Source organism: Heliconius melpomene, chromosome 3 (assembly GCF_056956725.1).
Source record: "Heliconius melpomene rosina isolate 202511_hmr_F chromosome 3, ASM5695672v1, whole genome shotgun sequence".
Classification (NCBI taxonomy): Eukaryota; Metazoa; Arthropoda; class Insecta; order Lepidoptera; family Nymphalidae; genus Heliconius; species Heliconius melpomene.
In genome coordinates this window covers 10,113,488-10,135,278 of record NC_140391.1, presented here as the reverse complement: position 1 = coordinate 10,135,278, position 21,791 = coordinate 10,113,488, and the positions used below count along the sequence as shown (strand labels likewise).

The following is a 21,791-nucleotide window of genomic DNA, read 5'->3' as shown; positions in this document are numbered from 1 at the left end:
GTCCCATTTTTTTTGGTCCATGTCTGACAATGGTATCCATGAGAAAATCACATAAGTCTTAAATTTGCATTAGGTATGTGCGCGACAAATAGACGAATAACTCAATGTTGCGCTAACCGATGTTGATGATTCTTTTTTTATTTGAAAGGATACACTTCAAGGATAATTTGGTGAAAGTTTGGTTTGGTTCCGATTATGAGATCCGGTGAAAATTGAGAAAGTTTGTTTTCTTTGTTAAAAAATTGATTATACTGTAATAGTTACAAGCAAAAACTTTTTAAATTGATGTCAGAAGTGAGATTCCTGATCGTTGCATTTCTTTTCAACCAATCTCAAAAAAGAGGATGTTCTCATTTTCAACCAACTTCAAAAAAGGGAGATTCCGAATTTACCCGAATACTTTTTATGTATGTTCTTGTCAATATACCAAAATGTAACTTTGCACAAAAATAATAACTAATTAAATGAAGTTTTACATGGGACAATCACAACCACTCGTGGACAACCACTACTACCACCACCATCACCATTCGTTCAAGAAGCATCATTTTAAGATGTACCCATCACTAAAAATCGTAAAATAAATTAATTTTTAACAAAAAGAAAAACCGACTTCTAACAACGAACTAAAAAGTGAAAAATAATTATATAAAGATTTTATAATTTTGAAGTCGGTGCAAAGTAAAACAAACAGGCTTAGTAATTAGATTTGACACACAATTATTTTTCACTTTTTAGTTCGTTGTTAGAAGTCGGTTTTTCTTTTTGTTAAAAACTAATTTTTACTTTTAATATTGCAAAACTACTACTGCTTTAAAGATTATATCCGCTGTGTTGCTGTGAACGCTCTGTAGCTTTATACGTGTGTATAAAATTAAATTTGTACTTGAATTTGAAAAATAATTGAGAACAAAGTGTCTTGGCATTTCTATGAAGAGACATTAAAGACACTAGTACCTACTAGTGCACGAATAAAAACAACATCTCACATAACAATACTTGTACTGTTGACTGTTAACATATATATTTTATATGACACCTGATAGCGTCAGTTAAATCTAGACTAATCAACACGTCCTCCCATCTAGATCTTAGCTAGGGTCTCAATAACCCTCGTTACCTCATTGTGATGCGAGATCCTACTATTGTTATGCTGGATACTCGATAACGATCACTTTCAATAAAATTAGATGTATATACTTATAAACATTCTTTGATAATTTTGTTGACAGTTGGTGATGGAATATTGTATCTGATTACACATTATGATGATTTTTGACTCATTCAAATACTACCAAAACATATAAGTAAATGTTCATATGAGAATAAGCGACATAAGCGGGCTCGATTCAAAATCGAGAAAATGAAATGAAATATTGAATATTTTCAAATCCTCGCTCTGGTAATTAGATATATCGTATTTGATATAATCTGGCGTGAATTTTCTTTATTAATGTAAATGCAAAAGAAATAAAAAAATGAGGCATTTACGAAAGTGGCAAGGATATAAAAATTCTATTTTTAAACAGAAAATTTTAATTCTAACATTCTTATATGTTATAATTTAAATCTACAGGTTAAAGAAAGAGTTTTTATATCCTTGAGGTATTACGAGGGCTGCCACTCTACCTATGAATTGTAGTTTACTACAATAGTAGCGTAGTACTTCAAGACTTATAGTAAAGTCACAGGATACAAGAGCGTTGTTCTTATAAATGTGGCAGACAGGAAGTAAGAGATTCTCTTGCAGAACAATTGAGTTCACACACCGGTGAGCTATTAATAGATAGAATACATCATCCGTCTAGTTTCTAGATTATAGATAGTTCTATAAATTTTAAGTACATATAGTATAAATAAATGTTAGTAAAATATCGTAAGATATTTATATACGAGTATAAGGACATAGTAGCCATTGTAATGAGTAACACATGTATGAGTTAAATCATTACTAAAGTGAATTCTATACCAAGACTGGAATATTATATGACTAATCCATCTTACATACGGGGAAACGGAGGGTTTTAACACTAAGTTTCCTCTGCCTGTTTTACTATATACAAACTAAAACGTGAAGCTAAAAAAATAATAATAAGGCATCTGCTTTTCCAATAATTGCTTTTGGAACAATATTCATTAAGTTGGCTGCGTAATTATTGGAACTACAAAAAAAAACTTTTCTGTAATCCTTAGTATCGTTTATAGGTTAAAATAAGTAAAAAAATGGTTTTCCTTAGGCGGATTTCAGCATGATGGATAGGCCTGAAAAACCTACCTTAGAACACAAGTTAATATCTCAGTATTACACGCATACTCTACTCATTATTATTTTAACTCGGTGTTCTTCCACAATACATTCGGAATGTTTCCAAATTATAAACAATACAATGAAAACAATCGTCGTGTTCAAATAAACAAAACATTATACGACATGTTAATTTTCTTCTTACATTTGTCATTTTTCATTGTGTTAATTTAGTATGAGGTGTATTGTAGTGATAGTGATGTATTTAAGTAAGTTTTTTTTTTAAATATTATTAAATATACTTAATTTAGTGGTCAGCTATAACTTTTTGAGCGTGGAGCTTAAAATGAAAAAGGAAAAGTCCGATTTTTCCCGGTCCTCAAAGAATTTCGGGAAATATTCTCTTAGAGTACTTTACAATCGCTAACCTTTCTACCTTTCACGAAAAGCTCAGAAAGAAAATAAATCTACCTAATAGTAATATTTCAATTTAGCCTGATACTAAAATAGTTATATACTCTTTCTATATAAAATATAACAAGTTACAAAGACAAACATGGTTTTTTTACTTAAAAGGTAAAGAATTTTCACACATTTTTAAAAGGCAATTAGCCCAAGTGCTCTTCTGCAGCAGCTAAGGTCAAGAGCAAGGACAGTGTCTTGTTCACAAACTTTAAACATTTGCTTTTACTTCAAAGCAACTCTAGTAAATAACCGACTTTTTTTTAAATACTGAAATATTTTCGAAAGTAGTTTTTTTAACTGTGCTATTTGAAATTGGGGAACGGAGTGTTCTAACACTGGGTTCCCTCTGCCTACCCTGCGGTTTGCGGGATACAGCGTGAAGCTGACATGATTGACATGAAATTTATTAATGTTAGGAGGATAAAGCGAGTGCTTAACAAAAAAAATATCGATGAAGTATATATTTGCCTATTCATGTTTTCTCAAACAAAGGGTATTGTAATCAATATTGTTTTCACGCGACGACTGCAAAAAACTGCTTCTTATTCTTAATTGTATATATATAAATTTGATAGCATAACATTTTTTTTTTATTAAAAAATATAGATTTCGCTTCACCAGTCTCCTTCTACGGTCCTACGTGGAGTTATAATGGCAAGTATACTTAAAACATCTTTATTTACTATAATTTTCTTATTTTACAAAGTTTCCATCTTCTTCTATAATTAACTGTTAGAGTATAGCAAATCGTAAACTGTGTGTACTTTCGTAGGAGTCCTAAAAAATTATTACGAAATCATCGCTTCGAGTGAAACTTATCCCCATTCCACTTTTTAGAAAATAATTACTTTTTGCGTTGGTTCTTAACTTTATGCCTAGATATCTGTCAGTAACACTTAAAGTGTTTACTTACAGACGAAAGCTCCTGGCCCGGAGGATTCTGTAAGAAAGGAGGGAGGAGACAGTCCCCGATCAACATCCAGACGAGGCGGGTCATTACAGATTATGACAAGCAGTTTATTAGACACGGCTCCCTCAACTTTATAGGATACGAAAATGTATTATTGTCGGGGGTCAACAATGGTTATACAAGTAAGGATTTTTTTATTATTTATTATTTTTTTAACTCCGCATTCCCCATATATTTTGTTAGTACTGAAACTTTAAAAACTTAAACAATAAAGCTCTATAAAAACATAATCATTTTTTGTAGCTACAAAAGTAATTATTCAAGTTTATATTATAATTTGTAGTTACATAACTTGTATCGAAAAAAAATCAGCTTCCCGCTGTATTCGGCACACAGCAGGGTAGGCAAAGAGAACCTAGTGTTAAGACACTCCGTTCCCCACTTTCTGCCGAATTCCTGGAGGCATTGCATGTTGAGTGGCAGAACTCAACGCCGCGATTTGCCTCGACACCAGAACGAAGAAATGGAAATATAATATAAACGTAAATAAATATTTCACTTCCTCGAGTGGGAATCGAACCCACAACCGTCGCGATACAGTCACACCGCCGCTTCGCCAGGACGGCCTTGTATTATTTACTTTATTAGTATAGCAGAAGTAAGCCTCAACAAACTAACAGAACAGTCAATCAAAAGTTTCTGTAATACCACACTATATCTCACTTAGACGAAGTGAACAACAAAGCGCGCCCCATACATAATAGCTCGCGAGTTCTATACAAAGTAAGTTTTGCTTTTGTAGGCCAAATTGAATTGCTGCAGCGTATACGCTAATGTACAACCTTTGAAAGGAATATTTGTTTTATTTTATAAAAGACGCAAAGTGAGAATGGAGATATCTGTCACTTTCATTTTTTTTTCTTATCTTATCACTCCATTCGTGATGGAATACTTGCAGAAATATCACTACCAGATCACCATACCAAAATTTGCAGATTACAGAGCAGGCAGACAACTGTTTCCAACTCCTCCACTCCAACCGAATTTCCTCTATTGAAAATTACAAGATTTTCTCGAAATTAATTAATAAAAAAAATATATTTCTAAAGTAGCGCTTAAGCTCCAAACTATCATCTATTTGATAAAATAGAGGTAGATTAGTATTTGCATACCTAAATTAGTGTTTTATTTATAGTTCAATTCAGCACAGAAGGCGATAAAGAAATGCACCCACTGGTTACTGGAGGACCTCTACAGCATACGTACCGACTGGAACAGCTACATTTCCATTGGCTATCAGAACACTCTGTTGACGGAGTTAAGTGAGTTAGATCGCTAATTTGAAGTCAGATCCAATTTACTTAAAAATGAGCACAGTTGGTCAGATCACGCACACTTTAAACCAGGTGTTCCTCCTCCCGAATTTTTAGTAACAAAAAATTAGGCTTGAATAATATAAAAAACTTTAGAACAAAAACACTAATTCAAAGCTGAAGTCAAGTCTCTGGAAAAAATATCTAGATACGTCTATGTTGACATGCCAACCAGGACAGCATCGGGTATATTATAGTGCGTTTACTTAGTTTAAAATACTCTCAATTCTCTCTCTCTCTCTCAAGTCTCAATTCTCAGTCAAATATTTTTTTTGCGCTATAATTTTCATAATTTCAGTTTGTTTTCCGTTCAACACTTAGCCTTCAAAAGACTTTTTAATATTAATAATTTGGCTCGAACATTACTTTTTCCTTGTTCCAGATATCCAATGGAAATCCACTTCGTGCACGTTAGAGCTGATCTCAAAGTACCAGAAGCTCTAAGTAAAAGAGATGGGCTGGCTATTGTGTCGGTGTTTTGCGATGTATGTTAATATCGTTTCTTTGTGTATTTTCCGTAGTTAATCTTGTGTCCTTATGAATGAGGCTTCGTGGGACAAGCGTGCGACTGTAAATGTCAGGTCAGAACAGGTTCTGGATTCGATTTCCAACCGGGGGAATAAAATATTTAATATTTCTATTTCGTCACTCTGGTAACGAGGCCAAGCCTAGCATAAAACAGGCTTGAATTTGAGCAGAAAACGGAGAGTTTATAAAAATATTTTAAATACTATTACAATGACTATTTAATTAACAAAACTAAGCACAATTTTAGTAAATGTAAATATTTTTATTTGTTCTTAATAAGATTGCTGCACACAATTCTAATTTAACAAAATCTTATCTAAATATCAACTAAGCATGATATAGCATAATTATACCACACAGGTTCTTTAAAATTGTTATCCTATCTTTAACCCGCGGTTTTGCTCGTATGGTCAAATGGAAATTCAGTCGTGACTCAAGACGCAAGGACACACGACTGGTTGCGAGTTCGATTTCTACTTGAGGAATTGATACATTTACTGGCTCTGGTAACACATAATGCCTTCAGAATTCGACGGAAAATGAGGAATGGGACACTGCCTACCCTGCTATGTGGGAAATACATCGTCAAAAAAAACGAACACTTGAATGTGACAGCAGGGTAAGCAGAGCAAACTTAGTGTTAAGACACTCCGTTCATAATTTTCCGAATTCTGGCGGCACTGCCTGCTAAATAAAAAAAGCAAATCTGAAAAAATATGATGTTATATTATTTATAGGTGAAAACTCAATTAAGTCATAGCCAACAGGAAGCTACTGAAGACATTATGGAATATATACCACTACTATTAAGAACTGGTGACATCATAAGCGGAGTTCTCTTAGATTTAAGGTATTTGACAAGGAAAATTATATTATTTGTTAGTATTTTATTAAACTATAAAAGAAAAATGTTATATAGATATTTTTGTCATATTGTTTTGTTTAAATTAAACAATATTTCCAGCAAGTTTTCTGCGACCAGTCTACATGGTCTACAACTTACAAGCAATACGCAAAAATAAATCATAATAAATAAAAAAAATATTATTATTATCAGTTATGTTAGTAACAGCTAGGCTTAGACCTAGTTTAGATCTCCCGGTTACCAACATAATAATATTTATTTTTTACATTTTTAAAGTTTTATTTAAGAAAGAAAATTACTTTTTTAGAAAACATATAAAAATTCGATCATAGTGGGATTTGAACCCATGCCTCTTTGTCTTGGACTAGAGGCGCAGGTATTTTATGTTTTCTAAATAAGTATATTAATATTTATTTTAACTTCTAAAATAAGAAAGAAACATTTGTAATCAATTCTTAATCGAATAAACTTAGAATTTAGAACTTCAATAAAAAATTTAATCTGTCGGCCGAAGTAGTGACAGACCCAAATCAAACAATCATTTCTTTCCGCCGATTAATTAATTCAAGACCAATTAGGTACATACAAATGTTGACTGTCCCTACGCAGGGAGTTGTAGGATAAGTAGCATTCTTGTAACAACGTTGTAACAGGTTCAAAATATGGAAAATAATTTAAAAAAAAAACTTAATTTAGTTTCAATTAAATTAAGTCACCGTGGCATTTAATCGTGGTGGTATTTAATCGCGATGAAACCTCTCTCACGCATAGGAGTGATGAATATCATTTCTTTTCCTGCTCTGGTAAAAATGTGGCGTTAAATATAGCCATTAGCACTAAAAAATATTATTTTAAGAACTGTTATTTTGTTTCTAACCTATTATATTATTATTAAAGTATGTATAATTAAAACATTAAAATTTCTTTTCTTTTTTTCAGAAAGCTTTTAAGCCCAAACAAAAGCTCATATTTTACATACTTGGGCTCCCTGACATCTCCAGAATGTAATGAAGTTGTAGTTTGGATCATTTTCGAAAATCCAATATTTATATCTGACGCTCATGTAAGTACATAATAAATATGTAATTCAAATATCAAGAAATGCTGAAACTGAGATATAAAATTATTAAAAACGTATTTATTTTAATGACACCATTCGACGCATCACGCTCTTCATATATTTTCTATGCAGGAGTTATGTGGAAAAAAATAGAATCAAAAAATTCACATCTCGTGTAACAGAAATAATACCACTTGTCTTAACCTACATTCGAATCCAAAATTATTTCTAAAGTGCACAACAACGTCATACATTAGAAAATATGTTAAACATAATTTTTATCAAAGTAATTTAAAATCCTCAGCTCGTAAAAATTATAATCAGTTTGTATTTAAACTATTTGGGACCTAAATAATAAAATATTTTGCGTCATATATGTACATATATATATTTAATCTAATAAGGCCAAATATCTTCATAAAATAGAAAAATATTTAAATTATTAGGTTTAGACGTAAATCAATTTTATTAAGAAAAGCAGACCAATAGAATGAGCTATATATAAGAAATACAATACATTTTTGATGCATTTGTTTTATTTCCACATATATTCTCTATCTATAGTAGATACCTACGAAAGGGAGAGTAAGACCACTAGAGGCCAATAGTGGCACAAAGTGTGACTGTAAACGCGACTGGTTGTGGGTTTGATCCCTACTCGAGGAAATTAAATATGTATTTAAATATATATTTTTATTTTTTCGCGTCATTGTGTACGGGATACAGCGTGAAACAGACTTTGATATTTATAATACTAAGTATGGACGTAGTGCTAAAACAATCCATTCTTCATTAATATTTTAATTTTTTGTCTTTATTCCAGTATCGTCTTTTCAGTCAGATAGGCGTCGGCCGTCACAACTTCAGAAGTTTACAGAAGGTGAACCACCACATGGTGTTCCAGCCCCCGGGCTCGTTCTTCACCACACCTAGTGGGATCCTCGTTATGGCAGATGTTGTTCGACGAGTTTCGGATTTTTTTAAGAAAATTACTAAGTATAATAAATATGTAGTTACTTTCTTTTTATATTCTATTGTTTATGGGCGTCACGCTTTTTCCCGCCGGCAGAGGGAAAATAGTGATGAGGAGCACTCTAAAGAACTTCCAAATATTCGACATATTGCGTGTAGAGTCGTGGAACCCAACACCGCGCTTGGCCTACCAGAGCGGAAAATGTGATAAAATATTAAAAATTTCCGAGTGGGAATCTAACACACAACCGTCGCGATTAGTTTCACTCTTTCCTATTGCGCCACGAAAGCCAAATAAAAAAATTATAAAATGACATAAGAAAGAAGACACAAGAAGATATTGATATATAATAAAGTTTTTTTCCAGGTTCGTGTCAAGAAGCTTTAAATCAATTTCATGAAAGTGACGTACCTATAACTATTTATTGAAGAGAAAATAATAAACATTTTGTACAAGTTCTATTTATTAATTTATTTATTTTAACATTTCTGATAGTCACACGCTGTGCCACTGTGTCACAACAGATGCTCTCGAGTTGATTGAGTGCGTCATTTCTTAGATACATTTTCTTCACTTTTTGCTATAAATAATTAAAATGTCATTACATAATTGTAGAGTTACTTATAAACAAAATGATGATTTAAATTACTTGTTCCTTTCTTTACTTTATCTCTTTATAGCCAGTACAGAAAATGATTTTTTTTTATTTTTAGGTATAGCGCGCACTAGTGATTTTTGTCACCGTGACTGTTGCGCGACTGTCACCGTGTACATTACACTAAATGAAGGTGCGCGCATTTGGATACGTGACAATTGGGTGACTTTTTGTCCGCGGAGGCCGGCAACACGCCGGTGACGCAACTGTCACCGCGTCCATAGATTTGTATGCCCGTGCGCGCATTAGCAACTAAATGTCACCTCCCCCTTGCGGTTTCCATACTAGTCGTCTTCCGCATAAACATGAAACAGCAGCGTGTTGCATTGCAGCACAGAATTTTTATGTCAATAATTGCGTCAAGTTCATCACCAAGGCAAAACGTGTGTTTTCATGAAGATGAAATAGACAATGACAATACTGATTGACGAAATTGAGTTGAGGCTATTGCTCTATGACAAATGAAAAGTTAAAAGCCAATATTTTCTACATTTGCTTTTTTTTCTATTTCTTAATATAAGTGCACAGACAACCATCTCTTCGAGATCCATTTTATCAAATGTAAAAAATTTCGTCACTGTCATCGCAAGTGCGCGCAGTGGCGAAAAGTATGGTGACATGTCAGTGACAAAAAGTTTATTGTCACCGTGACAAAAGTCACCAGTGCGCGCTAAGGGTATATGCAACAATTAATTACATCGACGTGAAATATTGTATATTACAGTAATCTCAGAAGTCTAAGGATCAGTATAATTAGAAACCATTTCAAAATGATTTTAGGTAACTATGATAAATAAAAATTAAGAAGCCCTATTCTAAGTAACAATAACAAAATATTAAAACATTTCAAATAATAACTAAACTATTATCAGCGACAGCCATTTTTATTGCGACAAATTTTAATAAAAATATGTTGCATATAATATTACAAAATGTTTCTGTATAAATTAAGCGAAGATGGCGCTAATTTAATTAATCTGTGTCTGTGATTATTGTTTTAATTATTATTGTTTTAATTGGTGTAATGATAATATCTTTATTGTAATTATAAAATTAAGTATCTACCTACTCAATAGTAACTTTTACTCAATTATGAAGTAAAATTTTTTTTAGCTTAACATTGCATCCCACCGCATACAACAGGGTAGGGAACCTAGTGTTAAGATACATCGTTCTCCATCCTACCTTTTTATTAAAGATTTTAATTGCTAGGAAAACAAAATTAATCGGTATAGGTAATGAGTATATATATAATTTATTAATAAACAAATAACAGTATTTTTAGAGATACAAATGCAAATCTCATTTCACGCCTCGCGAACTGTTTAAATGTATGAACTGTCGAAATTATTGTAAAAAGAGGAAGCAGTTGATTATTTTAATTAAATAACTGAATCAAGATTTTTTTTAATATCATGATATAAAATAGTTCATGGAGGACTAAATTCGCACCTTATTTTGTTGCTTTAATAATAGAATTTATAGAAGTGTTGTGAAATTACGTTGTTTCGTTTATAAACGTATACCATTATTCCTAAATAACCAGCAATTGGATCAGTACGATGTTGCCACACCAGCAATCTTATCCCCACATATTATATACAGCAAAATGTAATAATTACAAATTGTTAATTTTAAGTTAGACCACTTACATTTTAAGGTGACATTAAGGTTACACAACAGTACAGTCAATAAAAAGGAAACAGATACAAATAAAAATAAAATAATTTACTAATTATAATATAATATAAAACCTAGCTGACAATATCTGGCTTTTGACTGACAACTTCCTTTAATCTCGTCTCAATATACTGTACCCTTGTCACTAATTTGTCTTTTGGATTGAACTCTGTGTATGGAATTTGCAGTACTTTGAAACCCTGGAAAAGAAAAAGTTCATTATCAAATATGAATATTTACAAATATTAAAATTAAATAAAAATATTAAAATTAAAATTACAAAAAATATTGAAAAATATTTTTCATTTAAAGTGACTAATTACATATTTAAAAAGGCTATAATAAAGTATTTACCTTCAATTGCAACAACTTATTATACAATTTGTTTGCACCGAGAGGTACCGGTTCCTTTCTTGTCAAGTCATGGTAGTCTAAACCTAATACTGCTATTCTGTGTATACTGAAATAGAATAATGAAACTTAATATATTAAATTATAAAAAAACACAATAATTTATTGGACAGTTATCCACTTGATTGCGACCATTATGCTGTTCCGTTTATAGCAAGGTAGGCAGAGGAAATTTGGTGTTTTACACTCCTTTCCCTACTTTGACGTGGAATTGTGGAACTTAACGCCTTGCTTTGCCTTGCGCGAGAAAATGAAAATATTAAATATTTCGCACTCACTCAGTCGAAGGCACAACCGTCGCGTTTGCAGTCACACGCGACAAGACGGCATCAAGGAAATAAAGAAATAATTAAACTTGGTATATTTAATTATAATAAGGAATAAATAAGATAACTCACTCATTTCTGCCTTTCGCCTTATCTAAAGGTACCGGGTGACATTTTGAATCCACTGCAAATTCCGCATCTACGAAGTAAATACACTTAATTATAGAAAACGCAAATACCTATTACTCGAACATCACATTAAAATAAAATAAATCATCCTAAAATTAAAAAAACATATAGCAGGGTAGGCAGAGGGAACCTAGTGTTAAAATTTTCGATACATTGAGTTTTGAGTGGTGGAACTCAACTAAACCTTGTCTTTTTACCCGCTTCGTCGTCCCGCGACACTCGTTTTGGAATGTCTAAATGGAAATCGAATCCACAACTGTCACGTTTACAGTCAATTCTCTTAAAAATTACATAAAAACATACCATAAAGAAATCCCATGCCCGACTGACATTCCTTTTTAAGAAAATTCTCCGACGACACTAAGCTCTTGAACGTGTCCATAATACTTTGTACATATAGCGCCTTTTCCTTTGTATACACAATGGGAACACCCACTGAAATGTCTTCAGCGAGGCGAGGCACGTTCGATGGGAACTTGAGCCCTACGTACGCGTCTATCGCCATTAGTTTACGACGTGATGGTATAGGGATTTCTGTCAAAGAATATTACAATTTGTAAGTTAATAAAATTACTACGGTAAAGAAGTCGGTTATTTTTTTAAATTATTATTAAAAACGTTGAGTACTTTATACGTTATAAAACTGGAACCTAGATCGCAAAATATATTAAAGAAAAATATATTTTATTACTTTTTAAAATTATCAGTATGATCGTTATTTATTATTTGTTACTTATAAAATTTGGGCATTTTTAATTATTTTTTTGCAAATTTATAATGATTAGAAACATTGGTTTAATCATTTGATATCAAATATTTGATTATAAGTCCGAAAACTAATAAATTGACATTAACTAATAAATTGAATTAATTGACTTTACATTTTTTAAAAGATATATTCAATCTAAAAATAATCCTAAACTCATTGCAATAAGATCTAAAATCACTCACCACCAGAAGATAACAGTTTATCAATAAACTCTGGCTGCAAAGTCGATATTAAATGGTGTTTTTCCGCTTTGTCTAATATAAGGAGTGAGAAGACCAGGTCCAACCATGAAGATGCTTTAACCAATTCATCCTCTTTAAGCGTTAGTGCTGCCTGAAATTATATATTTTTATATTTTAGCTTCCACATGTCCATTGGGAAACCTAGTGTTAAAGAGTTAAGATACTCTGTTTCTCACGCACTACGTCTTTTCAAGGCATTATCTTTTGAGTGGGGGAACTCAACGCCGCGCTTTGTATTCTTAATAGGCATGATGACAGATTTAGTGAAACTGTATAGTGTTGAGAAGTATATAACATACATAATTGTAGACTGACCACTGTCCTTCGCAATGAAATAGCTTTGATTATATTTACTATATTGCAGATAAGAGTTCATGTTTGAACTTTGGTAAATAAGAATTGAGTATAAAGAAGGCTATGGGTTCAAAGTAGATTTTATGAGTCATATTAATAAAATACATTGCTTTTACCTAAAATACTAGGAAAATCAGCCAAAAATATTTGCTTTTAAGCTAGTTATATATTAAAATTGGCGAATATTAGACTATAGACACAAAGACATAAAACATCATTTTCATCAAACATCATTTCAATTAATATTTCTTTTGCTATTCCCACCTATACATATTTGAAAAAGACACTTAAAATATAATTATATTATGTATCCATCCATCCATCCATCCATCAGCCTTTCAACGTCCACTGCTGGACATAGGCCTCCCCTAATACTCGCCACTCTAACACTAAACACTTAAAACACCTAAAATATAAAACATATACCTTCAATAAATATTCAGCTTGTACAGGCAAGTAATCAACCGTAGCCAAAGTAACAACCGCCGAAGCTATATCACTAGGTCTACAGACATCTCTGTGTGAATTTATCCATTCTATCAAAGACGATAGAACTGCTTCATTCCTATATTTAAGAAGACCTAGAGACACTATGATTGAATTCACTACTGCTGGCTTATCTTCATTTGATGGTAGGTTGTTCATGACATCACTGAAAAGAAAGATTTCATTAAATAAGTATAAAAAAGCCTTGAAAAGCAATTCTACTGAGAAAAGGCAAGAAATTCAAATAACAACAATATTGTTTAATAATACATAATATATATTATACTAGCGACCCTCTTGCAGCTTCGCCCGCTTTTACTACTGGATTATTTATATAATGTATGTTTGCAAAGCACTTTTAAATGTGTGCTACTAACCTTTTCAAGTACTTATTAAAATATATTTAAATGACTATTTTTAGATAGTTAAATGATTATTTTTAAACGGAAGAAATTATAAACAAAAGCCTACCTACTAATAACTACTAAAAAAAATAAGAAGCCAAATATATCGCGCTGAAATAATACATTCAACTCCAATTATCCAATACGTGCAAACGCATCTAAGTCTTCGTTGCTATAAAGGCAGGCGGGTTTTTTTTCCGAGCTTGTGGTTAATGTTGTTAGCCCTATTGGCTTTTACAGCGACACCGGGTGGAAGAGGGTACTCTGTCCCTGATGAAAAGCAAACACTACGTGGCTGCCTGTGAGGAAAATTAAATAGAATGGATCGGCCAGGAATCGAACCCGGGCCGCCCGCGTGGCAGGCAGGCATTCTACCACTGAACTACCGATGCGTATAAGGCAGGCGGCGCGGCGGACGCGCTTGTATAAGCAAAACGTCGCGGGGCGCGGTATTTTTTGATATTGTAACAACTTCTAAAGTACTTATTAAGATGAAAAACAGTAAAAGACAGTTTTGATCTACATTAAATGGCCAACGTAACTAATATACTTATTTATATGCTGAGAGTAAGGGATAAGTGAAACTCGACTCGATACAGTTGTGTGTGAACGGCGTGATGTGTCAATAATAAAATGCGTTTTTCTCTAAAACTATTCGCAATTTCGAAATAGTGTAAAAAGCAAATTTTATCTTCGTTTAACGTAGAAATTTAATAAAGTATTTTAAAGGATAAGGATTAATACCATTATGGAAAAATATCCCTCACAATAAAAAATATATTGAAATTACTATTTTTAGACAGAAATATGATCACTACACGTTATTCTTGAAAGATATGAATATGCTGTCGCGGACTTTTTTGTAGATCTTATTAAGAGGAACAATACTCCAGAACATTATTTTCATGTAGTACTTACCATTAGAGCAGCGCATGCGCGAAAGTGTCTCAACGGGTAGGACTTTATACATATTTATCGTATTTATGTTAATTTACATAAGAATGTACAAATAATAAACTATATATAAACCTTCCCTGAGAAATACTCGACCTAATAGTGAAAACCGCATAAAAATCCGTTGGGTGGTTTAGAAGAAGAAGAGTTAGAAAGTTCAGACAGACACGAAAAGCGACTGTTTTATAAGATATAGGATTTATAATATATTTATTTTGGCACAATATTACTCTCTACTTACTCTGATATAATACAAAAGATGAATTATTAAAAAATATGTACAAAAAGTAGGCTGAGAAGAAGCTGTTTTTTAAATATTTTTAAGACACATCATTCTCCATCACCATTTTCTTTATTTCCACTTTTCGTTCAATTTTCAAGACATTGCATGTTGAATGGCGAAACACAACAACACGCAAGAAAATATCGTACCTTGATATCCTATCCAATAACACTGGGTCAGGGAAATTCAATGCCGCCATAGAGAATAGTAAATCTGCTGATTTCTTCAAGTCAAGGGTTTCTGGCTGTTTAGTTATGTTGAATGATAGGGCGCGTAGTAAAGGAGTGCTACGACGACCTTTTTGCTGGAGGGCCTTTATTACCTATTGAATGGGAAATAAGTATAAATAAAAAAACACGACTTTTAAAATTTCTGGAGTAGTACTATAAAAAAATGTTGTTCAGAAGGGGTTAAAAATCGTTTCCTATTAATTCATCAAAATTTGTTTCTATAAAATTCTCTACAACAATTTTTAACCTAGATTTAGATCTTCTGTACATTACTGTATTGTAACAAATTAAAAAATACTCCACTACACTTATTATAACAGTGTACAATTTATATTTAAAAAGTAACTAAAATATAACTACCTCAACTACTTTAGTTGCTAATTTATGCATACCTTGATCATTTGTGTTAGTGATAAATTAGCTATCAATCTAGCAGCTTCATCATCTCCTGTGATACCCAACACCGTACCTAAGTCTTCAGCCATTGTCAAAGAACTTATCGCATGGTTGGCTGGACTCTTGCCCAAAATGCGGCAAAGTTTTAGAAACCGTGGGTCTTTTTCAAAATCTGATATCTTAACTTTATTACTACTCGACCATTCTGATAGTATAGATACCATCTGTAAAGAAAAGTTGCTTACTAAACTAAACTAAAGTACTTTTTAAATGGTATATGTCTTTAGGAAAATCCTAATTGTTGTGGATTTGATCCTCATTGAGAAGTGACAATTATTTATATACTCTAGCAAAACAAAGCATGATGTTGCTGCCAGCTACTAATCATGCTATTTAACATGAAATTTATTGAATATATGGCATAAATCTGAAAATAGAGTTGCTTGTAACTAGGCTATCCTTATATTTATGTTGTATGCAGGATATAATGTGAGATTCCCCTGAGTGGGAAATAAACCCATACTTGGCACACTTACAGTCAGAGCTGTGATCCATACTATTACTACTATTACATTATAATAATACTAATATTCTTACAAACATATATACATACACTTCTCACTTCACATTTTATCCCTAGAGGGGTAATCAGAGGAAACAGATCACCCAATGCTACAGTCTCTACATATCACTTTCGCCTCGTCCACTGTCATCATCCTCTTCATACATGCCCTCCAGGGGGTCCTCATACTTTTTACATTTTCCTCTAGTATCTTTGATACTATGTTTTCGAAGGTTAACCAAGTTCTGCCCCTACCTCTCTTATCACTCGCTTTACACAATATACTTACTAATATTTATATGTTATTACCTTTAATGCATGCCTCCTGGATACAATGGGATTTTCAGCTACAACTAATAAACTATTTACATCATTAGCTTTCAGTATTTGACTGTCAAGGATCTGAGTTCGGCTTTGTTTTATAGATTTATGACTGGCTTTCTTCTTGTACTCATCATCTGGAGTATTTAAAGATGCAAATGCTGCAGCCACTAAATCTTAAAAATATATATGTATAAGAGAAATCACAAAAATCTTAAAAAAAAAATTGAATTGTAAATTAAGTACTAAGCAATAATTGTAGGTTTATATTATGCTTCATGTTACTATTACATATTATATAATAAATCAATTAATTAAACAAATAACATGGAGTTAGTAACACCCTTACTTATTATGTACTTACTTGAACTTTCCTTTATGCCTGACGTAGTAGCTTCGACATTTTTATCAGTAATGTTGCTTGATGAATCACCTTTATCAGATTTAAACACTGTTACGCTAGGAGCTGAATATTTTCTTAAGGTACTTCGTGATCCTAACCTCCAAATGACTACACCACTAAATTTCAACATCTTAAACAAAAAGAGATGATATTATCTACCGACAAAGAAAGTTGTCATAAAATGCCTAATAAATTTAGGACATTTTCTCCTGTAAATAATGTAAAAACCACATAAATAACTCAAAATTTGCCTTCTTACATCACGACTAAATGTTTAAACTATGACATTGTTATTAAAATACATATAATATCATAATTAAGTAACATGATAGTACCTTGTAGTTTTATATATATATTATTTATTAGAAATAAATATTTCTAAATACATTTATTTTATATACTAAATCAAAATTTTTATGAACTTGACAGTTTTATCAAGGCCTTAAGTCAGAGCAAAAACAAAACGAAATTTTTGAGTAATGATAAATTTTATAAAGAAAACATGTATAAGACACTTATAATATATATCTTTTGTGTCTCTTTCTACAAAATAAAAATATAATATTGTACATTTTTACATTTATCATTATTTTTTAATAATAAACAATATTATATTTTAATTTTAATTTCTATATCTTAGATTAACCGTAACGTGTTACAAGTACTTGAAACGTTTAATTTTCTTGAGGTTGGCACTTGACAATATTTTTTTTAATATCCTTTGCGTTTGCACTTGCAGATCCAAGTAAAACCTTAACTTAAATTTAATCTGTGCTCCCGAAAGAAATTGCAAGCGGTCGTAGGTGGGAGATTTGTTGTGATTTTTTTAAATTATTCAATGATTTAGACAAAATAAAAGTGAAAATAATCTAATTATCCATAAAATGGTAAGTATTCTTTGTTCTATAGTAAAAATAATAAGATTTCACTAATAATATGTCAAACAAAAACATTTTAAGTGCTGCTGCTGTTAAATTTTTAACGAAGTTTTAACAAACTTCTAGTATAAAATGCGATGGAATGTTTGATAAGACTTAGGAAATATTAATACAGTCTTAGAAGATTATTCTTTAACAAATAGTTATGTAAAATTATAATCGTTGCGCGGCTATAGCTATATAAAATAAATAAGAATCTACCTTCACCTTATTGATAAATCATTCTCGTAATTACAAGACCAAACGGATCTTATCTATTCTCTTTTGCGTTATTAAGAATATCGTTATGTTTGTAACTCTATTCTAAAAATAGAACCTAAAAGTATCCTTGAGACCAAATACCAGAGAAAAAGTTGAAAAAATAAGTTGATCTGCTAGTATAAAACAATACCCGGATCTGCTAGTATAAAACAATACCCGGCTATTATAGTGTCATAAACTGTTAATCTTTTGAATAATTTTAAAACCATTTGTTACAATATAAATAATAAAAAAAAAAATATGTTGCATATGAATTAACAATACTACGTCAATAATATGTGTACACATAATGTGTTCAAATGAAAGCTACTAATAGTTATGTACAACACATAACAAATTCTAATTACCCAAGGGAGCTTTGATCACAGGTACAGATGGTTACATCGTAACAATTAATCTGATTTAATATAGCCTATAGTATGATCAATAACTAGACTATCAATGACATAAAGAATTTTTCAATATGAATCAATAGTTCCTGAGATTAGTACTCTTAACATTAAAATCCGCTCTCTTAACTCCACACCAATACCAAATTCAAAATTACTAGTGGTGTCTTCGAAGTAGATTCTAGAAAGGAATTGGTGATAGTTGACATGCAAAGATGACAGGCCAAGATCTTGTAACCTGTAGTTACTGGTACTGCTATATTAGAGTCAAATACCTGTAACCTTACATAATAGTCAGATAGTCCAATTACACAAAGTTTTTCATATTTCTAATTTTAGTACTTAATTAATAAGTAAATTTCAACTTCCCATCTTAAAATTTGTTCTGTTTTATTTTTTCAATATATAAAAATAAAGAATATTAATTATTCAATATATTCAGCATTTTGTAGACAAAGAAACTTAAGACACTTCAGGTGAAATTTTTTTTATGCAAATCTAATTGGACTAACACCTTCATAAAAGGTTAAATTGTAATCCAATTGTCCTTACCACAATTGAATTACTAAGCTTTGCTTGTTTTTATTTATGGTTTAAATTGTCTTTTTAAACTATTCATGAATTATAATTTCTATAATATATGTTTTCTTTCTTTAACCACAATGAAAGAAGAATAATATATACTTGAATGATATGCAGATATCTATTCTATTATAATGTAACTCCAGAGTTGGTTTTGTTGATTGCACTTATCTCAGGAACAAACTGAAAATTCTTCTTGACTTGTATTGTCCTACTATCTGTACAATATACATGTCATATGCAATTATTGGTTATTTCACTACAAAATGTGAAAATTTTATTGATAGTATATAATTACGTTGAAAGCAAAAAGATACTTTGGCAGCCCAGAAATTATTTTTACTATAAAATTTGTTATTCCACTTTGTTATATAATGTAATATATAAAAACTAAAAACGTCTTATCAGTGTGCCTTTCATCTTCATCAACGAAAACATTTAATTAGTCACGCCGCATCGGTTTCATAGCAACGGAAATACATCTTTCTTACAATTTAAGTTTATTTTCGTATCTCTTCGACGTATGGTGATGAAGCAATGTATAAGATAATTAGTAACAAACAATACTATTACAAACAGCATTTTCCTGTTGTAGCACAAAATAGAATTATAATAAGTATAATTGCTATATTTACCATTATGCTAGTAAGCTTTACTTAAGTATATGGAGATTTTTTTCTTTACTATAATATAATGTAATAGGTTAGGTTTATGTTTTACACGACATTTTTGAGAATATTTTGTCACTTGGCCGTTGATGACGGCACAGCGGTAGACATATTGATAGAATTCAGTTAATAAAAGAATGATGCGCGCATAGATATATTTTTTATTTCCTCGCTCTGGTAGCAAGACATAGCGCGGGGAAGAGTGCTGTCACTAACTGTTGTCTGGACAATTGGTCGTAATGTGGAAAATAAAGTGTCTTAACAATAGGTTCGCTTTTTCTAACCCTGCCACATGCGGGTCACAGCAGGAAGCCAAAAAAAGGTAAACAAAAACATATAGTTTTTTTACTTAACATTGTATCGTAACTTCGTGATGGATAATCCAAATCCACCAGGCTATATTATTATATAAAGTTAATTATTGCTCCATAACCCACTATACCTACAGTCAAAGTTACGTTAGGCACTGTGTGACATGTGGCATGTCATGCACAACTCTCCGTTATTTCCATGTGATCACGCGGACGAAGCCGTAGGTAAAAGCTATAGTCAATATAAATTTTGTTAGTAAAATACCTTTAAGAGAAAAGAGAATGTATTCATGAAACAAGGCTATAAAACCTAAATAAAAAGACATTATCTTGGGAAATTATCGGTATTTCTGTAACTTTCGCAAAATAGCTCTAGAATTTGAAAGATTTTTTAACGATATCATTGCTAAGTAATTTATCATACTACGTTTAGAAAATCGATAAGGCTGAGAATAGATGGTTATCAGCTAATTTAGTCCATATAAAAAATTATGTAAAAATTATGTAGAAATACTATTTCTATTCTATTGCTGTGCCGCTGCGCCACGACGACTGTGTGGCTGTGAATGCAATGGTTGTGGGTTCGATTCCCATACTTGTGAATGAATTACTTCTTGGTCATGGTAATCAAAGCCATATCCTATATGTAGAAAAGCTGCTTTTTTAGTAATCTGTGTTTATCTCTAGGTTCTTAACCTGTGAACGGGAAAATATGAAATTTATTCTAGCTCATTCAATAAAGGCAAAGTCAAGTGCAAAAAAAATATTTTAAAAAGTTCTGCTGAGATGTGATGTGAGGCAGTACTAACTAACTAGTGGTAAACTATTAGACTTTCAAAAAATTAAACATTTTGTTTGTTAAATTTTTTGAAAGTCTAACTTTAATTTTAGATCCTTGTTCCTGTGTGTTTATTAAATGTATATTTATATTTTTTTCTTTCATCACCAGGCGGGGGCAGATGGCGTTGGTGCGACTTGAGTCGGCCCCGCTCCGCGCCCCCTCCCAAGGAAATAGGTAAAATAATATTAATAAACTTTCATTATAATGACTATATAATATCAGTAAGTGCAGGTTCTAATTCCGTGTATATTTTATCACCTCTCTGATTTTATTCTGAATATTAAAAAAAAAGGTTTAAAATATTTGAATGGAAACTATAATTAATAAAAGAAGCCGTTTTTTTATTTCTCATTACGGAAATACTTGTATTTAAATAAATAACCATTCTCCTGTTCCGGATAAAAAAGTCCCATGTTGGGTTTCGCCCAAAAACCCAAAAAAAACGTTTTTCGAGACATTGCGTATTGTGAAACTTAACGCCGGACTTCATAGGTACGGATATATAATATTTAATTTATTTTCATTGGTATACCTTTCGCTGAGTGAGAATCGAACCTAGAACTGTCCCACTGCACCACAACAGTCAAATGTAATTCTACAGTAGTAATATTAGTATTTATCCATATTTTAGTCACATTTAAATATTTCACTGTGCATTTCTGTTAGTACCTACTTATTTATGCTTAATTTATGATATGTTTAATTTTTTTCCATCCACTCGCAAAAATCTCCATTTTGCAAAATAGCGATGAGCCGTCTGAGTGTGGATAAACGCTT

At 31.6% G+C, this 21,791-nt stretch overlaps 3 protein-coding genes across 7 annotated transcripts in view; 2 read left to right on the top strand and 1 right to left on the bottom strand.

Moving 5' to 3' along the window:
- The first annotated feature begins 3,609 nt into the window (after positions 1-3,609).
- LOC146540164 (putative carbonic anhydrase 5) lies at positions 3,610-8,917 on the top strand. 2 transcript variants are annotated; one of them, XM_085207386.1, is made up of 7 exons: positions 3,623-3,802; positions 4,816-4,942; positions 5,376-5,478; positions 6,259-6,371; positions 7,326-7,449; positions 8,270-8,442; positions 8,786-8,917. In XM_085207386.1, exons 2-7 carry the CDS (start codon positions 4,845-4,847, stop codon positions 8,817-8,819), a joined length of 645 nt encoding a protein of 214 aa, XP_085063512.1. In that variant the 5' UTR covers positions 3,623-3,802; positions 4,816-4,844; the 3' UTR covers positions 8,820-8,917. The 2 variants fall into 2 exon arrangements, with proteins under 2 accessions (XP_085063511.1, XP_085063512.1); XM_085207385.1 differs by having other exon boundaries at positions 3,610-3,802; positions 8,270-8,848.
- Positions 8,918-9,751: 834 nt separating this feature from the next.
- On the bottom strand, positions 9,752-17,576 carry LOC146540163 (FAST kinase domain-containing protein 4). 4 transcript variants are annotated; one of them, XM_085207378.1, is made up of 11 exons: positions 17,360-17,576; positions 16,986-17,154; positions 16,610-16,797; positions 15,735-15,962; positions 15,262-15,434; positions 13,412-13,637; positions 12,572-12,722; positions 11,924-12,154; positions 11,564-11,630; positions 11,109-11,214; positions 9,752-10,954 (listed from the first exon to the last, which is right to left on the bottom strand). In XM_085207378.1, the coding sequence occupies exons 2-11, from the start codon at positions 17,152-17,154 to the stop codon at positions 10,829-10,831; spliced, it is 1,665 nt and encodes a 554-aa protein (XP_085063504.1). In that variant the 5' UTR covers positions 17,360-17,576; the 3' UTR covers positions 9,752-10,828. The 4 variants fall into 4 exon arrangements, with proteins under 4 accessions (XP_085063504.1, XP_085063506.1, XP_085063507.1 ...); XM_085207380.1 differs by having other exon boundaries at positions 16,610-16,758; XM_085207381.1 differs by having other exon boundaries at positions 16,610-16,758; positions 16,986-17,233; positions 17,360-17,483.
- A 182-nt stretch (positions 17,577-17,758) lies between these two features.
- The window catches only part of LOC146540162 (uncharacterized), a 56,796-nt gene continuing 52,763 nt past the window's right edge, over positions 17,759-21,791 (top strand). The window contains exons 1-2 of the mRNA XM_085207377.1: positions 17,759-17,911; positions 21,123-21,188. The gene's annotated coding sequence lies outside the window, so the exon portion shown is untranslated. The remainder of the gene's footprint in view (positions 17,912-21,122; positions 21,189-21,791) is intronic.